At 43.9% G+C, this 25164-nt stretch overlaps 1 protein-coding gene across 1 annotated transcript; it reads right to left on the bottom strand.

The window, feature by feature from the left end:
• Positions 1-640: 640 nt before the first annotated feature.
• Positions 641-23377, bottom strand: LRRC8A (leucine rich repeat containing 8 VRAC subunit A). Its single transcript, XM_075112639.1, has 5 exons — positions 23294-23377; positions 22658-22812; positions 21609-21734; positions 9389-11552; positions 641-6210 (listed from the first exon to the last, which is right to left on the bottom strand). Exons 4-5 carry the CDS (start codon positions 11543-11545, stop codon positions 5935-5937), a joined length of 2433 nt encoding a protein of 810 aa, XP_074968740.1. The 5' UTR covers positions 11546-11552; positions 21609-21734; positions 22658-22812; positions 23294-23377; the 3' UTR covers positions 641-5934.
• Between the last annotated feature and the right edge of the window lie 1787 nt (positions 23378-25164).

Here is a 25164-nt window from a genome sequence, read left to right as displayed (position 1 = left end):
CCTGTCGCTGAAGCGCGGCCAACGTCACTGTGGTCAAGTCGCCTCGGACAATGGAAGCAAGGGAAGTCAAAACAGAAGAGAAATACCTTTCTACATCATGAACATGCTTAATTTGGAAAGATGTTATCTGCCAGCATTTTCAGTTGAAAAAGTAGTGCGTGGGGTAGGCAGCTAGGAAACACTTAAGTAACTTGTTACCAGTAGTTGGCTGAAGATACTGTTTCTATGGCAACAGGCAGTTTTCTCCAGTTTTCTTCTTTCTGACTTCAGTCCCTATCCCTTTTCCTAGGGAAGGGGAGCACAGTATACATTTTGAAAACCCAACTGAGTTTGCACAGGTCTATGTTGACAGTACTCCAACAGTCTTATATTTGGCAACAAACTGTTCCAGCCATTTATTAAAGTGATGGTGAAATACATAAGGCAGTCCAGGATTGTCACTGAGCAGGACCCCTTTTCACTGTATATCTACTTCTTCCTTATTCATAATCCACAAGGACTCACATGATGAATAAAACAACCCAATAATCCTACACAATAGCTGGAATTATTAACATCTGTCTTCTGGAAAGTGAGATAGTGAAAGACTAAGTGCCTTTCCATACAGAAAACTGAAAAGAAAGCAGTCAGAAAAGGAAAATGCAAATTAAAAATTAAAATTTTTTATTCTGTTAAAGTGTCCAGTCTTACAAGTCTTTCAGAGAAAACAATAGCAGCCTTCAGTGCTTAAGGTGGAGGTGCTGTTGATCAGCTGCCCAAACAATCCCACATACAAAGTGAATGTCATGATTCTGAAATGTTACACCAAGTTGCAGGTCTCGGATGCCAAACCACAACCCTGCTCATACATTTACAAAATGGGAGTGAACAATGTTTAAGCCATGAGTAGTGTCTCACTTAGAAACATTTGTCAGCTGTAGAAGATGACTCAGACTCATTAGCCCCTTCTCCTCAAGTCTCCTCTAGAAAAAATTTTCCCCATTGTTCCATAAACTTCCTTTAAAGGAGACTGAGAGGGAGGAAGGGTAATTCCAGAAATCCTAAATTAAGCCTTTCTTTGTGTGAATTTGCACAAAGTTCACCTTTGCTATTGGGGTCTGGCAATTCAAGTACAGCTACATTTGAAAAGGGATTTTGGAGATGAGATTTCTGGAGGATTTCATACTACCAAAGCAGTTTAACATTAACCTACCACTGCAGCTGGAGGGATGGAGGGAGGAAGGTCTGAGTCAAACAATACTCTTGCCCGCTTTCAGTTCTGCTTCATGCACTGTTAGAGCACAGGTAGGGCAGAAAACTCACTCCGTTTTGGCACATGCTTAGTAAAACTACAGGATCCACCGTATGGCCAAACAGCAGGGAAACAATAACTTTAAAATGCAATGACAAAAATAAAATCAAAGTGAAGTTTAAGCAATAGTTTTACTAGTTAGCATTTACACAGCCTTACTTTAGATAACATTTCAGAGTAGACGATGCTGCTGTTTGCAGTATGATGATATTGTTTGTCAGTGAGAAGTCACACTAGAAGTTAAGAAATCTCGCCACAGTTGAAAGAAAAAGTATCAGAGGGAGCAGCTGGCTTCAGGCAGGTTATTACAAATACTTTTGAAGGAACAAGTGCCTCTCTGGAGCAGTTACATTAAGGTACCTCTTCAGAAGGCACAGCTATCAATGAGAAAAAAAGCTACCCCTTTCCTGAAGGGGGAGTAGGAAAAAAAAAAGATTGAAAGAACTCAAACCACACAAGTCCCTTTCCAAAGCAGAAGAAAGGTAAGGAGAGGAAACTATCGCAGCTGTTGAATCCATAATATTGGAAACTTTTTTCCTTACAACTCATCCTCTGCAAAGGATGTGTTATTGTTCTCAAAATTCCTAGAATCACTTCTCAGTAAAAAAAAAAAAAAAGAGGACCTCAGCATGGTTCAGCAACACAAAGCTGCTTAATACTAGTTACAGTAATGAACTTATTTTAATTAAAATGAAGTGAGCTAAATGGAGTGTGTAAATGGTAATGACAAAAATAAAAAATGAGGTAGGATATTATCAGGAAGTGTCAGTTAATACCAAAGAACACCACATCATGAAAGACACCTGTAACAACTATTTAACCATTCAGACTGGCAGAGTAAATTAGTTCCAGCTGCTAAATTAACTAGGGACCACATAATAAAATCAGAAAATCTTAAACAAAGAACAAATTCAGCTAAACATTCCAGTGCATAGTTTCAGAGATACAGCAAAATTTAACACATTTAATCAGTTTGGTATTCCTTGCCTTTCAGCTGGTTCAAAATAATTAGTTGCAACTTATTACTTTTTGGGGTATTTAGCAGGAAAGGTAGAATGCCATTTTATTAACCTTCAGTCCTAACATGGGATGAGCATGCTTGTGATCTACAGGGGCTCCAAGGACTCATTCAGCTCAGAAGTGCTATTATGGAAAGAGTGGGTTTCAATTAGAATTGTTGTATGGTTTAGCAGCTAATAAATAATCTGGTTTGCTACTACAAGAATGCTTTGAAAAGCCTGCTAGGAGAACAAGACACTGACAAGACTGTTGATTGTCTGCATAAATTGAACTTAAGAATGTACAGATCAATGTCAGAAATAAAGCCCCAAACTTCCGTTTGAACGAAACTTAAAGAGATACAGTACACGCTGATTGAATATTTGCAAATGAGAAAGGATTGTTGACGTAAGCTCATCCCTCAAAGACTGAGCAATCCAGACAAGTATGGGAAGTGGATGACTCACTCTGCTGTGGGTTGAGTTTTGCAGGAGTCCTGAGCAGTAAACACATTCAGGACTTCATGGTTTAGACCCTATCCTTGAAGTTTTAAAGCTTCCTCCATCTCAGACAAGACTGATACTCTGGAATCAGTATCTAGTTGAGGGAAGACCAAGAAGCACATATCAGGAATACATAATACATATTGCTGTCTTCCAGAGCGGCAATGTATTTTTATGCCACCTGTGTTTCTGGTACAAGAAGTTAGACTGCTCATCCCAGTTTTACCACACAGGAAGCTATCTCAAGCCCTAACAGCCATGACCAAAACAAATATTGAGCTTGGAATACTTCAAGAGCAGCAAAAAGCTAGTGTTTTCATGCATGATCAATACTGGCCTGTCTTACAATTGCTTTGTACACCTCAGGCATAGGGCAGCCTCTACTCAGCAAGCAGCACGAGTATGGCTCTAATTTGATCAGAAGTTACAGAGAGTCTCTGACTCCTAGCAGAATAGCCTATTGTCCACTTGTCCTGTGGACTCAGCACTGAGATACATTGCAGTTCAGGAGGCTTGCAAGCTTCTAGAAGCACCGCAGCATACTTTCAGGAGCTGCTTATAGAAACTTCTAACATAGCTGTGTAAAGTTTAGTTTGTATAACTAAGACCACAGCTAGAATCAAGAGTCAAAGTACTCATCTACAATGAGCTAGACATACAGAAGAAATCTCTCTGCTCCTGTAAGCTAGGTGAAAACCTTGTGAGGCGTTTGCCCTTTCAGCTCTGCCTACTCTAAAATACGCTTGTTGCAAACCAGCTACCTGGTTGCCTTGAATACAAAACAGAGTTAAAGCCTCCATTTAGTAGCCATTACTCTCCAGCGCTGTCTTTTGGCACACAGAAAGGACATTTCCTTCACAATTGAAACAGCCCCCACAACCACCACGAGGAACTGACTGGAAAAGAGTATTCCTGTAGCTAAGCCCGAAGCCATTCTTGCTTTACTTAAGCATTAAGTCCACCTAGCCACTTCTGCCCTCTCTGTTGATCCAAAATGCTTGTGCAAATAGAAAAAGTACAATCCAAGCATCATCAGCATCAATACTTTCCAATCCTTTCTGCAGCAGCCCCAACTCTAATATAATTTCAAGACAATAACCCTGTTAGAAACAAGAAGAGCTTTTACAGTACCTTGCCTTCCAGATAAAGATATCTAATTATATTATTCCCTGGTCTATTTAAACATTTCATAATGAATGGACTAAGGGAGGCAGAATTTACATCTTTCTTAAAAGCAGTTTTATAAACAGATCTCCTGGATTTTAACATAGCTTTATTTAAGCATCTGAACATCAACAAATCCAGAGCCCAGTTAACATTGTTCATGGTCTCAGCATTTTTAGTGTATATATTTCATATCTTACATCTGATGAAGAAAGCCACAGCGTGCCTTGTTGCCCCAACATCTAAACAATCACCATGATTTCCTAAGCCAGGGCACTCACTGGCAGCTTGCAAGGAACCACTTTGGAGATGGCTGCAGCTTCCCCCTTTTGTACACATGGGAGGCCTCCAAACTTCTCACTCCTCAGCTTGCAGCACTCCACCTTGAGGCCAACCTGTTGGTCTGATGCAGAGTATTACGAGGACCTGCAAGTCCTTGAGCATCCTCTTCCTTCTGATAGAAAAGACTTCGGATGTATTGGAGGCACACCTTAACCGCCCCACCTTAAGAACATCCTGATTATCAGTAGCTATTACAAGTTATCTACCCCTGCCAGTGCAGAAGGTTGGGGTTTTTTTGTCAAACAATACCAAACAGGTCAGACTTGTTTCAATAAAGACTGCTCTGTCCCAGGGATCTAGAGGAGCCCAGTCCACAGAGGACGCTCATACTGCTCCTTAATGCTGAGGGAATGAAAAGGGGAACAGGAGGACAGGTTTCTTTTCCAGCACCAGGTTCAATCAGCATTAGCCTCTTATTTAGGTCAAGAGGTGTAACAGGAACTGACAGCTGTTAAAAGTGAGGATGACAACAGAAAAGAACAATCATTCAGCTCTGTAGACTGCATTAATGAAAAACTTAAAGGGGGTGGAGGGGCAAGTTGTGCAGAGGAAGCCCGAGTGTTCCTGTTTACTAACACCACCAACCCCAGGAGATGCCCCAACACACTGGCCAGTTGTATGTTCATATTTGATATGTGACAAAATACCAGGAATTTAAAAGTAGCTTAATAACTTTAAAAGCCAGATCCTGAAGCAACTCTAATGCTTCTGGGAGAGTAGGTTAGACAGTCTGACTGTTTTTTATCCAGATCTTTCTCACTTGCACTACAACCATCCATTTCAGAACAGGCTAAAGCTCTGGAATTATGTCAGTTAGTGCCTCCAGCACATCAGCTGGAGAAGGATGCTATGTGATCTACTCATCACCATAAGTGACTTGAAACTGTTAAAATAGTGCAATCTTAAATGAGCAGATAGAGTTTGAGGGGGTTTGGTTCCTTCTCCAGGAGCAGAGGAGAAGGACAATGGAGTGCAAAGGAGTGAAGGGCAATGGAGTGCAAAGGGGAAAGACAATTGGTAAAAAAAAAAGATCCTGCATTCCAGCTGATGTCTGAGAGAAGTTTATCCCCCAAATCCTAATGCCAGCATCTAGATAAAATCAGCTGTCTGTATCCTATCTCACCCCACTGTGGGGCCTCGCTGACTGAATCTCTGAGTCAGAGGGGAAACAGTACCAGGTGTCACAGAAAGAGATGGAGGTTCAAGAGGTTTTCTAGTCTCTTGATCTTTCCTTGAAGGACACTGGACACTCTCAGTCCCTGACACATATAAGCCCCGTTTGGAGTAATGCAGCAATCCCCACATTCCATTTTCTCCTCCAGTCAAAGGTCATTTCTTCTCACCAGCACCATCCACCTCAGCCCACTTCCTGTCCAGAACAACAGCATCACCTCTCACTTCCACTGGCCCTTGCTCAGAGGCCGATTAATCTCTCTTGATCCTCATCCTGATCCCAAGCTTCCCCCATCCTCCATCTGAGGCAAGAAGCCACCTCAGAGTCATGTTTGTTCAGGGACCCCTTGGCTAGTCTGGTAGTGATCGGAGGGAATAAAAGGGAGGATCTGGGGAAAAGGGGACTGGAATGGCCTTTTGTTTCCTTCTAGTTGGTCAGAGGCTCTTCCCTTTTTCAGGGCTTCAAGCTTGCTCTTTGTCTGCCCTCCACAGCCGCTCTTTGACTTCCAAGGGCAGTGTGTTGAACAAGTCCTCCTCTACCACAAGCCCACTGCGTTTCAGCAGAGGACATTCTCCCAGCTCCACAGGCAGGCACTCCAAGCGGTTCCCTCGCAGCTCTATCTGTGACAGATTTGTTAGCTCTCCAACCCGGGATGGAAGTGACTGCAGCACATTGTTTCCCAGGTGCAAGGTTCTCAGCTTCCTGCACTGGAACAGCTCTGGTGGGAGACTCTCAATCTGAAAAAAGATAAATCACAGGCAAAGTCACCAGCAAACAGGACACATGCTCATAAGAGACAAACAAGCCCACACAATGCTTCAAGGTTTACAGAGCACCTATTTTCAATCATCTACTTTTCCCTTGAGTGAGCTCCTGCTTTCCATCATAAGGACTGTTCCCAAAGTAAAAGTCACTACACCATGATTGTATGGATTTCTCTTTCAGACACACTATTGCATTAGTTACCAGAGATCACCAATGATGGTGGCTAAAGCAGAAGACATCAGGGACAGCATTAGAGGACCAGAAACATGCTCACAGGTGGTCTATACTGTCACACGCTCCCATCACTATTGCTTTTTCCCACTCCAAACCCTTTATACCATCATTGGATCCTAGCCCTTTTGCTTCAAGTAGCCATTGTACAATTGGTGTTATACTGAACACCACAAAGTGTTGCAAGAGCTTTCTAGACTCCAAAGCCTAGGGCTTTTTTGACATTGCCAAAATGCAACAACAACAAAAAAAAGAAGCCACCAGCTGTTAGCTTTCCCATCACCACCTTCATGTATCCATGAGTCACTAATTTAATAAGGCTTATTTCTATTAAAGCCTTTTAATAGTCCAGTCCTCCAAAAGAATTTCTAGGAAAATAATATGGCTAAGGTTTAACAAACACAGGACTATGAACTAATGTAGCAATTCAGTATTTTCCCCTTAATTCAAAGTCTCATCTTGGAGGCTATCATTTGCCTTTAAATGCAACTGTGTCCTTTTGAAAACTTAAATTATGCATGATATCACTCACAGCAAAATCAGACTGTAATCAGTTCTGAATGAGATGGAGTCCAAGGAAAAGCCAAGATGAGCCCAGACCAATTAAAGACAATTCAATTCAGTCGTCACCACTGGTACTGTCAAGTGTTTTGCAAACAGCAACATGCTCAGACTCTTGATCAGACTCTTGAAAATAAGAGTGTTATTTAAGGGACAAGTATTGGTTTAGGAAGGAAACAATGTGCTATAATACAGCCTGCTTCCCAGAATGGTACTGGTACCAGCCAACTCCAGAAGTCTCTATTTGCTAAGACTGCTGAGTTAGAAGAGGACATTTGAGACAATTCCTGGCCTTGGGAAATACCAGCCTACCAGTCCTTGTGTTCCTTGCTGTCCCTATTTACTGTAACCAACCAGGCTGTCGGAGTCCCAGGGCAACTGCGGCCTCACACAGGCACCTGCAGAGGGTACAAACAGCTTGGCTGTTTCACTGGGTCTTCACCACCTTTAGTTGAGAAAGGAGCAAACACTGAAGAGAAGGTTGCTCCAGCCTTCCCGTTGCATTAGCATTTTTTCAGAGAGAAAGGGGTGGTGCCACACTGTGCTGCAGAAAATGCAGCTGCCTCTAACTCTTTTCATCCAAGAGAGGCTCCACCCCAAGACTGCAGAGGATACATTGCAGATTAACCCTCTGGAAGCTGTGCTAGGAAGGTTGCCAGAAGACAAATGGTACAGAACTATCCAAGTTCTGAACAGCACCTTAAGAATCTTTAAAATTCCCTCATCTTTGCTTAATGCCATGCTCAGAAACTCCTCATATCATCCCCGCCTGCCCCCCCAAAATATTTTTGCTTTTAACTTAACAAGAAATGATATGCACATATCATTAAGTTTACGAGAGCTTAAGCCACCCATACAGACATACAGCCATCCTGTCTGTTCGTGCAGGAAAAACCAAGCGAGCAGCTCTTAAACTGGGATAGCTGAACAGCCACCGCTTGTCTGCCGTTATTCTGCAGCGGCACAACAGACTTGAACTTTCAGACACTAACTTCAAAATGCTGGCTGGAATTTTAGGAACCCTGTGTAATGCCAATCTGTGTTACCAATTAGACACTGGATTTGAGAGCATTTCCCCTGTGAAAAGCCAAACTACACTAGAGCTGCTCTGTCTGCCTCTCACAGAGAATTCGACAACGTTCAGTTATGAATACATCTTGCCAATAGCAGTAAGGATCTTGATAGATGACAGCGAAAACTAGGACTGCTCCAGGACAATCCTACTGTCTGTTCTCAGACGAACTCAGAAGCCACTAATTAGATCTGTCTGCAATTTGTAGTTATGTTAGAGCCTGTTGCAACTTCAGGTGGTAATAAACTCCAAGAGAAAAAGAGCACCCTGGGAATTTGCAGACAGAGTGAATGAAAGCTTCAACAAGACATTCCACTCAGCACACCAGTCTGCCCAGCTACAGACTGATCTTTGTGATACATTGTAAATGAAGTCTTAGTCCCAAACACAGGAACAAAGATTCAGAAAAAAACATGGGTACAGTTTGCTTTAAGCAAATAAACGCCCTCCAACACTAGCCAAGAAACAACTTGTGGTAATGGAGCAGCATAGCACATTTGGTCATCCCCTCTAACCTGCCCTGTGCTTAGACAGTTAAGACTTAGACTTATCCTATCCAGGATTACACAAGAAAACCCACAGTCATCATACTGAGACATAGCAAGGTGCCATCATCTTTCCTCCTCTCTGAAAGTCAAGGAATTGCCACAGTTCACTTTCACATCTGTCTGCCAAACGATAAACCTGGTTTAGTTCACTCTGCCCTGACTAAGGATGCTGCAGAAGATTGCTTTTGCTCCCTCCCAAGTCACCTTTGCGGAACAAGACATCAAATTTTAAAAGCAAGAGCTTAAGAACCATTTTTCATAAGCCTGTCCATATCCATCTTCTCACAAAAAGTCCATGCTTACAAGACCAAACTATGGAGTATTCCCTGGAAATGCAAAGTACTGTAAGCAAAGCTGTAAGGCATGCACATACACACCCTAGGTGGCTCCTGCCATAGTGTATGTACTTGGCTACAGACTGCAGGCTTCCAACTGCAGAGAAACAACTGACAGGCAGGATTTCTAACCAGCCTCCAATTTCTACTTAGTAGCAGTTTCACTGTTACCAGAGGAAATGCTGCGGAACAAGGGCAGTTCTAAGAAAGCAAAGAACTCTGGGGCAAGCCTATGTTTCACCTTAGATAAACCCCTCAGAGAGAAACAAAAGCTTGAGAATTTAAGTAGACCAGCAGTGCCAGGAGTATTTCACAAACCACTGTAGCATGTTTAATCACACATAACAGAAGTGCCAGGGTTACTTTCACTCACACAGTAACACTCAGCTCCTTGCTCACTTACCCTGTTGGCTGTCACAGCTAGGTTCTGCAGGTTTTGAAGGAGTCCAACGTCTGGTGGTATGGAAGTCAGGTTGTTGTGGCTGAGATCCAAGTACCGAAGTTTTCGGCAATAGAAGAGCTGGGTAGGGATCTTTTCTATCTTGTTACGATTCAGGTAAAGGCGCTCTAAATTAGTTAGGTTGCCTATTTGCATGGGGATGTAGGCAATGTGGTTGTACCACAATTTAAGGCAAGTGAGACGATGTAGGTGCTGGAAGCTGATGATTTCCTCGATGGTCTTTAGGTTATTGTCCTTCAGGTCTATCTCCTGCAGATTGTGGAGGCTAAAGATAGAGTGAGGAATCCGTTCCAAGTCACAACGGATCAGCTCAAGCTCTGTCAAGTTGACCATTTTCTTAAGGCTGTTGAGAACAATGAGCTTGGTGCCCTCATTGTTAATGGAAAGCTTCTGAAGATGCACACCAACATCTGTCACCACCTGTGGCAGCTTGGTAAGGTTACTCTTCAACCTTAACACCTTCAGCCTCTTCAGCTCTCTCAATCCATCTATCACAATGTACCGGTTGTTTTCAGCACTCAAATTCCCTGTCAGATGAAGCTCCTCTAGTGTCTTCAGGCTATAAATCCAAAGAGGAATCTCCTTGATGTCTGTGAACTTGATGTGGAGAGATTTCAAATTCTCCCTTAAGAAGGCAAGGGCTGGAGCCTCAATTTTGGCAGCTGTGTGGTAGAGCCACAGTTCCTTAAGGCTGGTGAGCTGAGCAATGCTTGGGGGAATAGTGACATCAGGGATAAGCTCCAGCTTCAAGACCTCCAGCTCAATGAGGTCAAAGACCGTGTCAGGAATGCCACTCAACATGAAAAGATGCAGTTCCAGCTTATCCTGGGAATTCTTGGTGATCCTCTGGCGCAGCTTCTCCAAAGTCCACTCATTGTTGAGGTTCAGCTGCCGCAGTTTGTTCTCACTCACCTCTGACAGAAAGACAGCAAAGCGCTTGGAGTACAGAGGGTCATACTGGTCGATCAGATGGAGCATAAAAGCAAAGTCATTTTTCACATCAGGAATGTCACTGTAACTGCTCTCTTCCCGGATGGACTCAAAGGAGTATTTCTTGAGAGATCGCCTCAGCATCCACCAGAGCGTGTACATGCAGATCAAGCCATAGAATATCACCAAACTGATGTAGAAAGATGCCAAGATTTTGAAGAGAGTGGCCAAAGGATGAGCACAGCGGTACATCCTGTAGCCAGTCAAGCTCTCAATATCCACTTTACAGTCAACATCAAATGTTATGTTGTTGACATAGTAAACAGTATAGCAGATGATCAGAATGAACTTGATCACTTTGATGATGGTCTGTCTCATGTACAGGCGATAAACTATATCTCCTTCTTCCACATGCGTGCGGAACTTTTTAACTTTTTCAAAGAGTGCTTTGGCCTGTTCACCTTCCTTTTTGTCCAAGACACCGGTCTCAGAACGGTCCACAATCCCTTGCTCAATTCGAGACTTTGTTCTCTGCAGCATGGGAACGGTGGCTTCCACATCCTCACTGACTGTGGAGGATTTCTTGTCCATGGAGCCATTCATTTTCCCAAACGCTGGCTTGGTATCACTCTCTTCCACCACTGTCTCAGATAATGCCCTCGTTGTCCACGGAGAGTCAAAACATTTAAGCAAAATAGACACAAAATGCTCTAGCTTGGAGCTGGTCCTTGGGAATTTGAACCAGAAGTTGCTACAAGCCAGGAAGATGAGTGTATGTAGCAGCACCAGATAAGGAAAATATTTGGCAAACCAGTGAAGACGGTTCTCATAACACACTGCATCCACATAGTTATACTGGTGCCTGTCCAAATCGTATCGGATCCCCATAGGCCCTGTATCAGTAGAGGGAACAAGACTAGAATTATAGTAGGTACGCTCTGGGGTTGCGGCTGTCCAACCTCTGACTGAGTCATTGCAAGAGTCTTTGGTAACCCATTTACATGGCAAACAAATCATTTTGTCTTGGGTGACCTGAAGCGTCCCTCCAAACACTGCAATCATCAGCATCACTATGGAAATGTAGTCCGTGAAGACGTCCCACCATGGCTTCAGGATGCGGTATGCTGGCTGAGTGTCAGCAAAGTAGCGCAATTCAGTGACTGGAATCATGATTCACCTGAAATGAAACCAGAAGCTGGTATTACTAGCTTAAAATGTTTTGCTCTGCTTTTCAAGAGGGCATCAGGAAACTTGTGTTTTAAGCACTGGCACAGCAAGACAGAGGCCCAATTTCAAGTCACTTGGAAACAAATGAATGAGGCTTCCTGTGAATAATTTGCTACAGCTGCGGCTGTGAAGTTAGTTTGTTGCTGTCTCCCCTGACAGATGAATTGTCACTAAACATCAGAACTGGTACTTATCATTAGCAGTCTGTGGGACAAGACATTCACACTTAAAGAAAGCTTGCAGGACAGACTTAAACTACCCTGGACAGACCAGTATTTATAAATTTACTGTTTTATCTAGGGATTTTATTTCAGGGATTAAGGCATTTTCCAGTACTGTTAGAAGTGATAAAATCCACACACAGAGTATAGCTGTCATGAGTTTGTTACTGTTTTTACAGAGCTAGAAAAATAATAATTCTGCATTTGTGTCATTCTCAAACTGCAGGGGCAAGGAAGAAGATTTACATACAATACAGTTATATTTCTTAGAACCATTTCACTGATGCAACTCAACATCACATTGACAAAGCAAGCTGGAACAGAGAACAAAGTTGCCTGATATGACGACTTTTCTTTCCACGTAAGTAGTTTTGGCTTCCCTCCTTTGCATTAATTCTCCAAGGAAAGATTAGTTACTTTCCCTCTGGTAGATTCAGTACTGACATCCTGTAACAGCTGCCTTTTGCCTTATTTAATTCAGAATTAGAGGAAGGGGGAGATATACTTAAAAGAAGAACTCACTTCCCTGGCCAACCACTCCCACCTAGAGTTTATCTCAGCTGGGATTTAAGTGTCACAAAGGAAATCAAAAGGTTCTGGGAAGCAGAGGCCTTATGGCAGTGCTTGTTCTGTCCTTCAGACTTCCAGATGAAACTTCGACCACATTCTTCAAAAAGCCATAGAAAGCCCTGAAGCCTGACTGATCCAAGGATAACTGAGCTCACAAAATTCCCCTCTCTGACAGGCAACACAACCAAAGAACATGAAGTCATTGTAACTTGTTCTAATGATGGTAAAAAGCACAGTAATATCACATCATACTTGCTAGCAAAGTTCAGGAGTAGGGCAAACACTAGTCTTTCGGTCATTTTGAAACTCCCATGAATTCAACTGTAAAGGAGGAAGAGCAAAAATTCCATCATATTTCGCCAACCCATAAGATATTACTTGTACAAACAGTCCCCACAAGTACTGGGGGACTGAGGTTTGGTAGCAGGTTTCTATATACCGCTGGCTGGGAGAAAGTTCTCTTTGACAAGTCGGATGCCCACACCACCTGCTTTGGTAGAATTCAAGTTTGTATTTAAAAATCAACTTCTAGCACAGAACTGCAAAGGAAACCCTTCCTAATGTGAACTCAAAAAGCACCACATTCACTAGCAATACTAAATACAGAACTCTATTCCCTGGTTTGCTGCTTACGACAATAAATGGTAAAATGCCAGCTTTGACATAGTGCTATGCGGGAATGGTGCAAGAAACGAGAGGTGGTAGATTGAAAGATGACAGCCATCCCCAAGAAGTGTTTGCCCTTCTGCCCATCCAGCTCCAATACTACATTTGCCCATCACAAAAGACTGACTGGGGTAACTCTAAATGCAATTCTTTTTTTTGAGTGGGGAATTTGAGAGATAAAATGGCAATACCTGTTTTAGAAGTTTAGTAAAACAAGTCAGACCAGCAAATCTCTTAAATTATCAACCAGTAAACTCATGCAATCCTGGCACAGGATGCAGAAACAAGGGATGCAAATAGCCATATACAGCACTGTCAGAAGAAACTACTGTCTTGTTAGGGTGCAGAGCACTAACAAAGTGGCTGGCATGCCTCTGCAGAATGGACTGCACTGAGCAGATTAGGGCAAGAGGATTATACACTCACAGGGAAGGACAGACAAAACTGAACATCTTCTGAACAGCTAGAATAAGAGGACTGACAGGGTGTTCAGAACCCACCTCCCAGTCCTGTTACTAGCTTGCTGCAAGGCATTTCAACCATGCCTCAGCTTCCCTCTCTGGATACATCCACCTCAGAGAAAAAAGAGTCCATCTGCAAGATACATTTGACAAGAGCTGTCTCTGCATACTACAGAAATACTAATTCCAGTATAAAACAGGGTACAGACGTTTTCTTTACACCCCCTGCATTCCAGAACACCTCAGATAAAACCAGCAGTTAAACAGCTCCTGGTGATGTATGTCTCCTCAGTTTGTCTACACAGACAAGAAAACTCAAATTCAAACCCCATTTCACATTTGTATTTTCTGCAGAAGCAGCTATAGCTCTGACAGAAGTCTTATACTATCCCAGCCCCCTTACCCATCCATTCCCTCCCTCTTCAAAAGCACCAAAAAGAATACATACTACTTTGTTGCTTTTTTGTTTGGTTGGTGGGGTTTTTTGTTTGTTTGTAGGGGTATTTTGTTTGTGGGTTTTTTTTGTTAGGACCCCTATTACACCAGGCTAGGAAAGCAAGACAATTTCAGTACCTGAATTTCCTGGCTTCTCTGTAAAGTTTTGAAAGCCAGGGCAGGACCACTAGGAAAAACAAACAAGACAAAAACACACATGCCCTCCCTGTAACTCTCTGCATCCCTCCTCACTGTAATCATCCAGAGAGTAGGGTCCTGCAATTGGATGGTCCAAATAAGAGAGAAAGGAGAACAAAATAGGAGAACATCAAAACCTACTGCAGTCTTCTGCTGGAACAGTTAACTTTGACATGGCTTAGCTTCTGAAATCCAACTCTGCCTGCAGGTGAGCTTCAGTTCTCAAAGGCCCCTGGGTTAAGAGCCAGAGGTCTCACCACACACCGCCCTAAGGCTCCATGAGAGTCAAATGGCAGTCTGCCAGCAAGTACACCTCTTCCTTAAACTCTCTTGCCAGATGTGATGGAAAGCTTTTGTAGTGAGTCCTTCTAAACTACATCTAAGATGTAACACAAATGCTGCTATACCATTCTTTGCTCTCCATAAATGCTGTGTAAGATTCTATTCCTCTTTTCAGAAACATGCAGCAAAAGACACCGATATTGTTCATAAAAGAACTGCTCCCTATTTAAATAACTCCTTCTTCCTCCCTACCCCACACCAAGGAAAAAATGTATTTGCCTCTTTCCTTCTCTTGCCTAGATACCACTTCTCCCCAAAGATCCTTCCTCCTGTGCTTTATCACTCCTGGTAGGGAAACCTTTGCAGAAATTGTCAGGCCCTTCAGTCACCCCTAATACACTTATGAAATAGGGAAGATCTTTTAGTAATGAGATCCCAATTCCTGAAGGCATTTGCAGACTTGAGTTGTAGTGCTGGGTTGCTAGTTTTTCCCAATCCAGGAAGTACCTAATTTCTTCTCACAAGAAATTAACCTTGCACTCACTTTGATTTGTATCTCAAGATAGCTAGTGAAGAAACCAACAAGAAATTAGCACAGCAGGCTCCCTAATTCTATTTACCAGTTACATGGGGTAGAAAATTTCCCTTTACATTGTACACCTACAAGACAGCTAAAAAAAATCATCTGGCTGTCCCATGAGAGTCTACTGTGGCTCAATGTCAGCAATTAAACCTTGGTAGGGTGGAGCAGGAAATCTCCTGCCTTCCAGTAACAATGACAGAAAGGAAGAAAAGGACATTCATAGCAAGTCCCCCGCTCCTCCTGGCAGCGGCAGAGACCTTGTTTAAATCCCAGAAGAACAACAGTAAACCTAGGGGCCACCTTTACAGAAGCTGAAATTTGTTATGTCTTATCTAATCTTACTCCCAGCATCTGCAGTAAGAGGGAAAATTGCCCACCCAAAACTCAAGGAAGTAGATGGGAAAGTTGCCTGCCTCCTCACCCAGATTTCCCATGCGTGTAATTCATTTCTAGTTCCTGAAAGACAGTTCTGCATCAAGATGCAAATGTCATCTTTATTTTGTGGACTCCATTTTGTAATCATTTTAGAATGCGATTCTTGTTGCAACACTCTCCCTTCTGGGTTAGAGCAAGCAGTTTTGCTGCTGCGGTTGATGACAGCAGCAGACTAACTCCAAGAAGTCAGATTCTCAGGGGCTATCTCTGTCACTTGACACTCCCCTGAGTGGTAGGATTCTTCCCATAGGGACTGTGATTCCAAACATTACATAGAAACCATGCAGGTAGCTGGAACACAGACTTTCCCAACATGTGCACAGGCAGCGGAACAGAATTATTTACAGAGGATATTAATCTGGCATAATACTAAGAACAATCCTCTCATGAGGACAGCTGGCCAAAAATAAAGTTACCTCCCTTGTGACCAAGACCAGTCCAAGTTCTGCAGGACCAGCAGGCAGACTGCAGAGATCTCAAGCTTCTACTCTTTTCAGAAGTTGAACTCTAGTGTGCTTTGTCAGCAGTAAAGTGTTTAATGTGAAGAATCTTCATTTGCTAAGTCAGCTGTCATGTAGCCTCACTGAAGGCTCAGCATAGAACACATGAACTGCGTGAAAGAGTTCATAGGCAGGAATAGTCATAAGTAGAAAAGAAGTGCTGTGTCAGAGCAGTCTTGGTGAAGAAGGATCCAAGCTCCTTCATATATACCCCAAGTTTCAGAACTTTCCAGCTGGAGCTCAGATTTGCTTACAGTGTAGTTAGCTCTGCCACATGGAAGGCATCAATACTGAGATTTTGAATAAGTGCTTTATTCAGGTTTAAAGGCAAGTTGATTTCATTAAACTTGCATAAGCTGATAGGTCAGAACATCTCTGCCTAAACTGTCAACATACCATCAGAAGCATAAAGTAAGGTTTCCAAGGGTATAATTCAATAGGCAGGCTTTAGGTATTGCACGGGGGTGGGGGGTAGGGGGGAAGAAAATCTTACCAGTGTCTGTCTCAGAGGTGTTTCAGCTTTTGCATTCCACAGTGCTTTCCTAGCTACCACAGTCCCTGAGCAGTCCCTCATTCCCCACCCCCCAAGAAATTACTTTACCTTTGAGGGTTTCAGCTGCACCAAAACAGCACTACTTTGAGCACTACAATACATATCCAAAGAGACCAACTCCAGGACAGTTTACAGCAGCAATATCTGAGATCATAGTGGGAAAGATCTGAATGCTAAAGCCTCATTATCATACAGCAGGATCAATTCAGCCTAAATACGCTCCTGAAATCTTTGCACATTCTACATTTAGAGACTACATACACATTCAGTGCCTGCAGATCCACCTGGATCCAAGTTCACATCCCAAAATGGACTCCTTTTGCCAGACATCATCCCTACCTCAGCCTGCTGGGCATGTACCTACTATGTGCAACACAGCCTCACCAATAGTGCTGAACAGGCTGATAAAACAGAAGAAAGAGCAGTTTCAGACTTACATAACCAGCTGCCAAACCTACCCAGACTTCAGCCAACCATAAGCATCACCAGGTACTAATCCCATGTTTTACTAGACACACCTGGAGGAGAAAGATAATCACTCATGTTAGAAGAACAGGGACCTCCTGAGCACACCACACCTAAATAGTAAAACCGGTCAGAAACAAGATTAAACATATCTGGCTGACAGACATCGTAAAGCAGCATGTACCTTACTAGACAAAGGCTGACAGAGCTGAGAGAATGAATGCTTTCCACAAACCCAGGACCCTTGTGATAATTAACAAGTTCAAGGTATTAACAGAGCTGCAGGAGCAAACATCCTCCAATTTGGACAATTCTCCTATCTAAAACCATCGAACCTAAACAAGTAAAGATGGACTTATTGTGACAGACACCTGGCTGAGCAGCACTTGAAATTCCTGCCTGCAACTGTTGGCCAGCATATCCAGCTAGGGACAAAATGAACAGAAACAACATCACTGTTCTGTTTCACTGGCTAGTTTGTCAGCTTGACTCATCATTTGCTGAATACTTTATCCAGCTTCCTCTTTACTCCTCCTTTCTATTGCCCATTCTGATACTAATGGACCTACTGGCAAAACAGGACTACACACAAGATCTCATGACATGCACAAGAATTTAAGTTTCCACCCCTTACTTCCATGACCTACCTGAAATCAAGGAAGTCCTCCTCACCTTTAGTGGCATGCAGCTTCCAAGTGAGGCAGTCTCATAATACAGTTTTAGATAAGTAGACATGGATACATTGTATGTTGGATCTTGCAACTCTAGTTTCCACTATAAATATTCTTAACTCTCAGTGGATTTCCTTGTAAGACTGTGGACTGCAAAGCAGAAGTCAAGGACTGCTGACAGAATTTCTTACCTCTCCAAAGACCAGAAAACAAGGGAGTTGTTCATGTGCCAACAGCATCAGAGGTAGATAAGGGAAAGAAAAACCTTGAGATGCTCTTAAGACTATAGCCCTGCTCGTCGACGAGCTACAACATGTTTCAGTAACTTTTTAACAGAGCAAAGCTTCCCTCCCCAGCATGCTGCCACCTGAAATCCTAAAGAAGGGCATGACAGAGCTCTTTCTTCAAAAACCAGGAAACAGAAGAGCTTTGCTGGTAAAAAATGAGACTTGGAATTTATGTGTCTCCTCCCCTGTGTTTATTAGGTCCAAAATTAAACAAAAAAAAAGGAGGCTGAAACAGCTGCTTTCAGGCACCCCTCAGCAAACCTTCCAAGTACAAGGACAGCCATGTGACCAACTTGAAAAGTACAAGACATGAGATGGAACAACTCAAGTGATTTTGTCCTTTGCTGTTTAGAAAGAAAGAGCAGTGAAGCCAGATGCCAAAGCCCTGACCAACTGTTATCCCTACTTGAGACCCTTTCTACATTAAAAGAATTAATCCCTCCTGTGGGACAAAACATCTTCTGAGGTAGACAAGTGAACATGTGAAGTCTAAAGGGTCACTTATTTAGACCAGCGGTTAGAGTAATGGAACAGCAGCTGCTAGAACTTACACCCTTCACTTAGTGGAACAGCCGGCGAAATGAACACTGAGAGCAAAGTAAGCTGGTTTTCACACAACCATCCAGCAGCTGTATGCAACATGCAGCCCCACCCAAGTCACAGATACAGCAGGGCAAAGTGAACAAACTGGGTCAGAACATCTTTAGGGAAACTCACGAAAAAGAACGATCCGTCTACACTACAGATAGCACTTTATCATCTTTACAGCTACCCCTTAGTTGACTTCCTGTCAGATGCAGGACTGACATTCTTTTCTTAACAGTTCAGTGCAACAGCTCCTGTTTACCATCACACAACCAAGCATGTCCTAACAAGTACAGGGAAGAACATCTGCACTATCAGACCAATCCATGCCAGAGACCTGGCCTGCCACGTTTTCTGACTGCTGACAGTACTTTGCCCCAGCTGCACAGAACTGGACATAGTCTGAAGTTATCAGCATCGCTGACACTTGGAGCAGGGACTATATGTTGGCGTCATACAGATATGTAAATTTATGTGCTATCAGATGACTCGCAACAGGGATGCAAACCAGAGAAAAATGTGTGTCAGCTTATAAGTGATGAACATACATGGTCACAGGCTTCCTATGTAAAATTAATTTTCTCTTTGCCATAAAAAAGATGCTTCAAGGACAGGTCATTGGAGCTTGCCTTATTCCAACAGGACACAATGAAACACTCCCTTGTACTGACTAATGCAAGTGATTGAATTAATTCTGTTAGTAACTAAAGATAAACAGACAGCAACAGCATTAACATGTAACAACCAGACCAGCTTCAAACACCGCATCAGCTGCAGGAGAAGGCTATTCAGCATTTAACTCCAGCATCGAGAAGAATCATACAAGAGAAGTTAAACAACTGTTTTCAGCTAAAGACAGAAATGGTGGACAGAGCAGAGCTTTGACATCTAACCACCAATTAAGAAATCAAGACACATTTAAAGTGAGTAAAAACTTTTAAGCAAGAATAATCTTAATTGGTTGTAGATAGACTGTCACAACATGTACAAATCCACAGGTGTTGCCACAGCTGTTTTCAAACTCAAAGAGATGAGACAGGATGAAAGCACATTCAGATGAGAGCAAAGCAAGATAAGGCATCAGCTATCAGCACAATAATATTTAGCCCCTGTCTGAGGAGAGAAGTAAAATAAGTACATATTCACCATAGCCTATAACCCTTGCCTTCAGGACTATGAGCTCCAAAACAGTGCCTCTGACTACCAGCTCAGAACATTTTCTGACCACAGTGGTCAATTAATAAGAGACAAGCCATCTAAACTTTGATCAGGAAGATCTGATAAAACCAAGGAGGCTTACTGTTCACTAGTGCAGTACACAGCTTTACAGTGCACAAAGGTAGGCTGTAGCTAGAGAAGCAGCTTGCAAATTTGTCACAGAAGAGGAGCTTTGTCAATTGCCAAGGTAATTTTACAGCAAATCTTAACAATGCTTAGGACACAAGGAGAAGGAAGCACTATCATTTCAGCAGGGAGGTCATGACTGACTAGCTTTTAGTTTCAAATGCAGTTTCACAGCAGCAGCAGGGGCATGTATAATCCAGCTGTATGAACTGACTGCAAGTTGCAATACAAAATACATGCACCACATCAACAGTTTAAGGAAAAAGCTGCTTGGAAGCATTGAAGATATGCTCTTCAAGACATGCAGACTGTTAAACACCTGTTCAGTATTAGTGTGCATATCCTAAACTGAGGCTATTTTTGAAAACACTTGAAAAAACGCACAAAGAAGGCTCACCACACTGCAGCTGAATATGCTAATTTTCAACCATTACTGAAACAATATCTACACATCCCCCCCTCATATTAAGAAGCCCTGCACAGAACTCCTAAACCTTTCTCTGTGCTCCATCAGCACTCACCTGACACCTCACCCGTTTTCCCAGATAACAGTTAGGCTCAATCTAACACCAGAAGGGAGTTTCACTTCCTTTTTGAAGTATGCTACTGAACAACACACTTTAGAAAGAATGTGGAAGACTTACACGCAGGCCTCTAAATAAGCCTGCTCCAACCACACAGCAATAACACAATAACTTATATATTTGACCTCTACTGCTTACTAAAAAAAAAAAAAGAGTATCAGAGAATCCCAAACCACAGACCATCTTTCTGAATGCATGCAGCATTTACTAGAATGTAATCAACTCCAAGCATTCAGTAAGCCACCACTGGAAGGCTTCAGGCACTGCACGTTTCAAACATGAAAACATTAGCCTTTAATGCATTGCTTCTGGCATACTTTAAGGAAATGTTTATGCACATTGTCTTTGACCTACATGAATAGGGGTAAGGTTGCCAAACACAGTGAGAGGGTCAGTATGAAAAACAATTAGTGAACAGGCAGAACACTAACCAGAACATTAAACAAGTCTTAGAGATACTTGTATTCTGGAAGCAACATACTGCAGATCTCACTGCTCAGAACACTGCTAATCCGGCCAGCATTTCTCATCTTGACAATAAGCACAGAATTCTGCAATACCTTTCATCACTATCCTAGCGAAGAACCAAGGAAGCAGGGAGTTTCTTGCAACTAGTTTCTGTCATTGCCTAATTGACACCCACGTGGGTGACTAGCCAGCACAGAACTCCTGAGTTCACTGTGAAAAATTGCCTAGGAGATGGCTATACAGCTACACAAACATCACCCTGCAGGAAGAGGAAGAACAGCTACCAAACTGAACAGTTCTCGGTAATTCTCAGCTGCGTTCCTTTTAGGCAACAGTCACCAAACCAGTTACTGACACCCTTCAAATATGTTCTGTTTAGTGCAATGAGAAGTTGGGGGTTTTATCTGGCCAGAAGTTAGATGTATGGATGAATATATAACAGTTATATTCTACTTTGGACAATGCTCAGCTCCTTTACTCTTTTTTTTATCTTCAAGCTGACTAAGGGCTCACAGAATTCAATTAGCATGCCACCACTCTCCCCATATCACCCTCTGATCAACTACCTTTCCCCGTTGCTCCTTATCAGTCATCTCATCACTACCCCGTGCTCTGCAACTGCGTTTAAGTAGTATCCCGGTCATTTTTTTGTTTGTTTGTTTTACTTTACCACTCCAGAGCTGGCTTGTAGCCCTTACCCTGTAGCTGGGTTCTGCTATCTGCACTTCAGTTCTCTGTGCTGGAAGTGGATGATGTTCCTGCGTGCTGGATCCTGAGCGGGTGCTGAAGCGTTGCATTCCCCACACGCCATGGGAACAGCTTCCCTGAAATGAAACAGATTATCAGCAAAGAGGAGGGGACTAAGTTCACAGAGGGACCATGTTATGTAAAAGCTTGGTAAAGGATATCCAAGAAGCAAGGAACAACTCAGAAGATCACTAGGAACCAGAAAGAGACACCCTGATACCTTGAAAGGTGGTAAGAGCTCTAAGAGCTAAGTAAAACTCTCTGGAGGAAGGAACCTCCAACATCTGTCATTCCAACAGAAGTTACTAAAAAGCAGGTGTTGCAGACCCAGCCAAAAGAGATGCTGAACATTGCTATTATAACTAAGCCTGAAGTGGCAGAGACAGATTAACCTCCTGGAAGAAAGAGGAAAAATTTTTAGATGGGAAAAAGGATTAACAGCTTTACTACCTACTTTCTAGTCTGAGAAGTTTAAATTTTTTAAAAAATATTACTATCAGGAGTATCCTTATATGTAGATCATCTTCCTAATCACTCTGGATTCAAGCAACTGTCCCCTTTCCTCTTAACACATATCTACGAACATGAGTTTTTTTAAAGTGGCAGCAGTTCAGCACCATCAACAAGAACTACAACAGCGCTTGTTTTTTTCTTGCTTCCTGCATGTCAGCATGGGGCATGGGAAAACAGACAAGGGAACAGACCTAGGCTTTGAGAGATTCTCAACCATCCAGCCTCCTAGCTATATAGAAGAGGACTGCAGAACTTCAGAAATCATTTTGTCAACAATAGGGAAAAATTAAGAGACATCACTAGGAAGGAAGAGAAAAAAAACACACACAAAAACCCCCATACCGGTGAAGGTGTTCAATAATATGTTCCTCCTGACCCCAAAGTTACAATTAGGGTGACAGATTTTGAGGCAACTCCCTCATAATCAAAGCTATTATATTTTAGCTGTAACAGACTGCTGCAAAGGGAACGTTTAAAGGACTCTGACCTTCTCCCCCTGTCTCCTCTCAGGCGACGGCCTCAGCACCAGCCCCGAGCCCGGACACCTCGGGACCGGCTCCGCACTGCCACTGACTGCACCAGCCCCATCTGCCCGCAAGCCTGCCACAGCACCTCGGCTTCCAGAAACAGAAAATACATCCTCTGTAAGATATAAATAAAACAAAACCAACCAACTTGCGTCCCTTCCGTCCCCAGCACTCCTGCCAGGTAACGAAGGCAGGACTTCTCCCCCTCGCCGGAGAGGCGAGGTCCCCCGGAGGGGATACCCAGCACACAGGGACGGCCCCTCCTCGCCCCACAGACGTAGGGGAGACCCACCGGCTCCCCGCCGCCGCGGGCTGCCTCGCCGCCTGACAGGGCAGGGACACGGAGGAAACGAATTACTGCCGAATTAGTCAGCAAATCCCGCCCGAGGGGGTGCGAGGGGAGCAGCTCAGCCCCACCTAGCCGTTGTCTTGCCCTCCCCTCAGGGCTGCGCCCCCCGCCCTACCCACCGCGGGAGCCGGTCCGGTCCGGTCCCGTCCCGCTCCCTTCACAGCCACCCCACCCGGAGGACACGTCCCCGCACCCGGGCCGCTGAGGGGACCGCGGCGCGATACGGCCCCCACCACAAAGCACCCACCTGGCCCGCCTCTCCCCCGCCCTCCCCAACGCCGGCTCCTTTTGTTCGCCCCTGACCGCACCGCGGCGACCCCACCCCGGAACTGACCTCACCCGCCCCGCATGGCGGCCATCAGCCCGTCCCGCCGCTACCGCCACTAGAGCGAGATGGGGTGGAGGGCGCCGCCATCTTGGGAACGGGCATGACGAGACGGGCACGCCGCCATCATTGTGCAGGGCGCGGCCGACGAGGGTGAGTGGGCGGCACCTGTGGGGATAATGAGGCGAGGGAGAGGTGGGGAAGGGAAAGTGAGGGCCGGGGCGGCATCTTGGTGCAGGGCAGCGCGCAAAATGGTGAGCGTCTTAAAGGGACCGCCACAATTCCAGCCCCAGTGCTGAGGAGGCGAAGGGGAAGGTGAGGAGCGGGGTGCCTTCACCTGCTGTGGCAGGAGAGCAGGCCTTTGAAGTCCAGAATTCATCCTTTTTGCAAAAAAAAAATTACCTCTTCATTAAGGTTTATCATCCAACCATAGAATCATTAAGGTTGGAAAAGACCTCTAGGATCATAAAGTCCAACTGTCAATCCAACACCACCATGCCTTCTAAACCATGCCCTGAAGTGCCACGTCTACGCTGTTTTTTATCACCTCCAGGGATGGTGACTCCACCACTTCTCTGGGCAGCCTGTTCCAATGCCTGACCACCCTTTCGGTAAAGAAATTTTTCCTAATACCCAATCTAAACCTCCCCTGATGCAACTTGAGGCCATTTCCTTTTGTCCTATCACTAGTTACTTTGGAGAAGAACATCCTTTTATGTAGATGTAGAGAGCGATAAGGTCTCCCCTCAGCCTCCTCCAGAGCAAAAATCCCCAGCTCCCTCAGCCACTCCTCATCAGACTTGTTCTCCAAACCCTTCCCCAGTTTTGTTACCCTTCTCTGGACACTATCATCAAGCCTTCCATCCTTATTGCGTTTAATGTAATTCTATGTACAGCACCTCATTCTTGCAGCCTGTGGCACTGATGGATGGTACCTTCTGTCCCTCAGGAGGAACAGGGAGGAAAGCTAGACCTGCCAAGGACAGCTTCAGGCCCTGATTCAGACTGGTGTCACTGCTGTGAAAACACAGAAGGGTAAAAAATTATAGCTGCATGCCCTGACATCACGTCATTTCAGTTTTAGCCCCTCAGCATGGTTAAAGCCATGAGGAGCCCTGAGAGGACCATCCACTCAGCTGCCTGGACCTGGTGTGCATTACCTCCAGGCTCACAGACAAAAAGGAGGCAGTGCCTTTCCTTGCCAGGGCCCTACCTCCTCTCAGGTGACATTAAACCCTTTCCTTAGCTCCTAAACAGTTAAAATCAGCTTCATCTGCCTCAATCTGCAGCTGTGCCCTGTGCAGGAGGGATGATACACCGCCCAGGCCTAGCCACCAATTCCTCCTCTCACATACCCACGCCAGCACACAACTCTGATTCATGCCTTGTTCCCATCCTTCAGATCACTGAGCAACAACCAAGGCCACAGATATCACCCATATTTGGGGACCAGAGGCACATGGTCCAGATCAGTGGAGAAAACCTGGTGAACATCTCACAGGATGCCTCAAATAAAAAATAGTGGATATGACTAGTGTCAGCACTAGTTAGCCAGTTAACAATAACAGAATGAAAATAGTTTAAATGGCAGCTTTTATGACTTTTTCTTTAAGAACTAACCTATGTGACATTTCTAAAGTGGAATATTTTGAAAACCCCATTCCATTTCTCTAACAACAGCTCACCAAACTAAGGCCACTGAAAAATACAGTGTTTGTTTCCTCACAGCAGGAATAGTAACATCTGTGTGTTACAAAGATCTATCCAACAGTAATTTTGTGGTACCTGAAAAA

This window comes from Phalacrocorax aristotelis, chromosome 17 (assembly GCF_949628215.1).
Source record: "Phalacrocorax aristotelis chromosome 17, bGulAri2.1, whole genome shotgun sequence".
NCBI lineage: Eukaryota > Metazoa > Chordata > Aves > Suliformes > Phalacrocoracidae > Phalacrocorax > Phalacrocorax aristotelis.
This window is presented reverse-complemented; position numbering and strand designations above follow the sequence as displayed.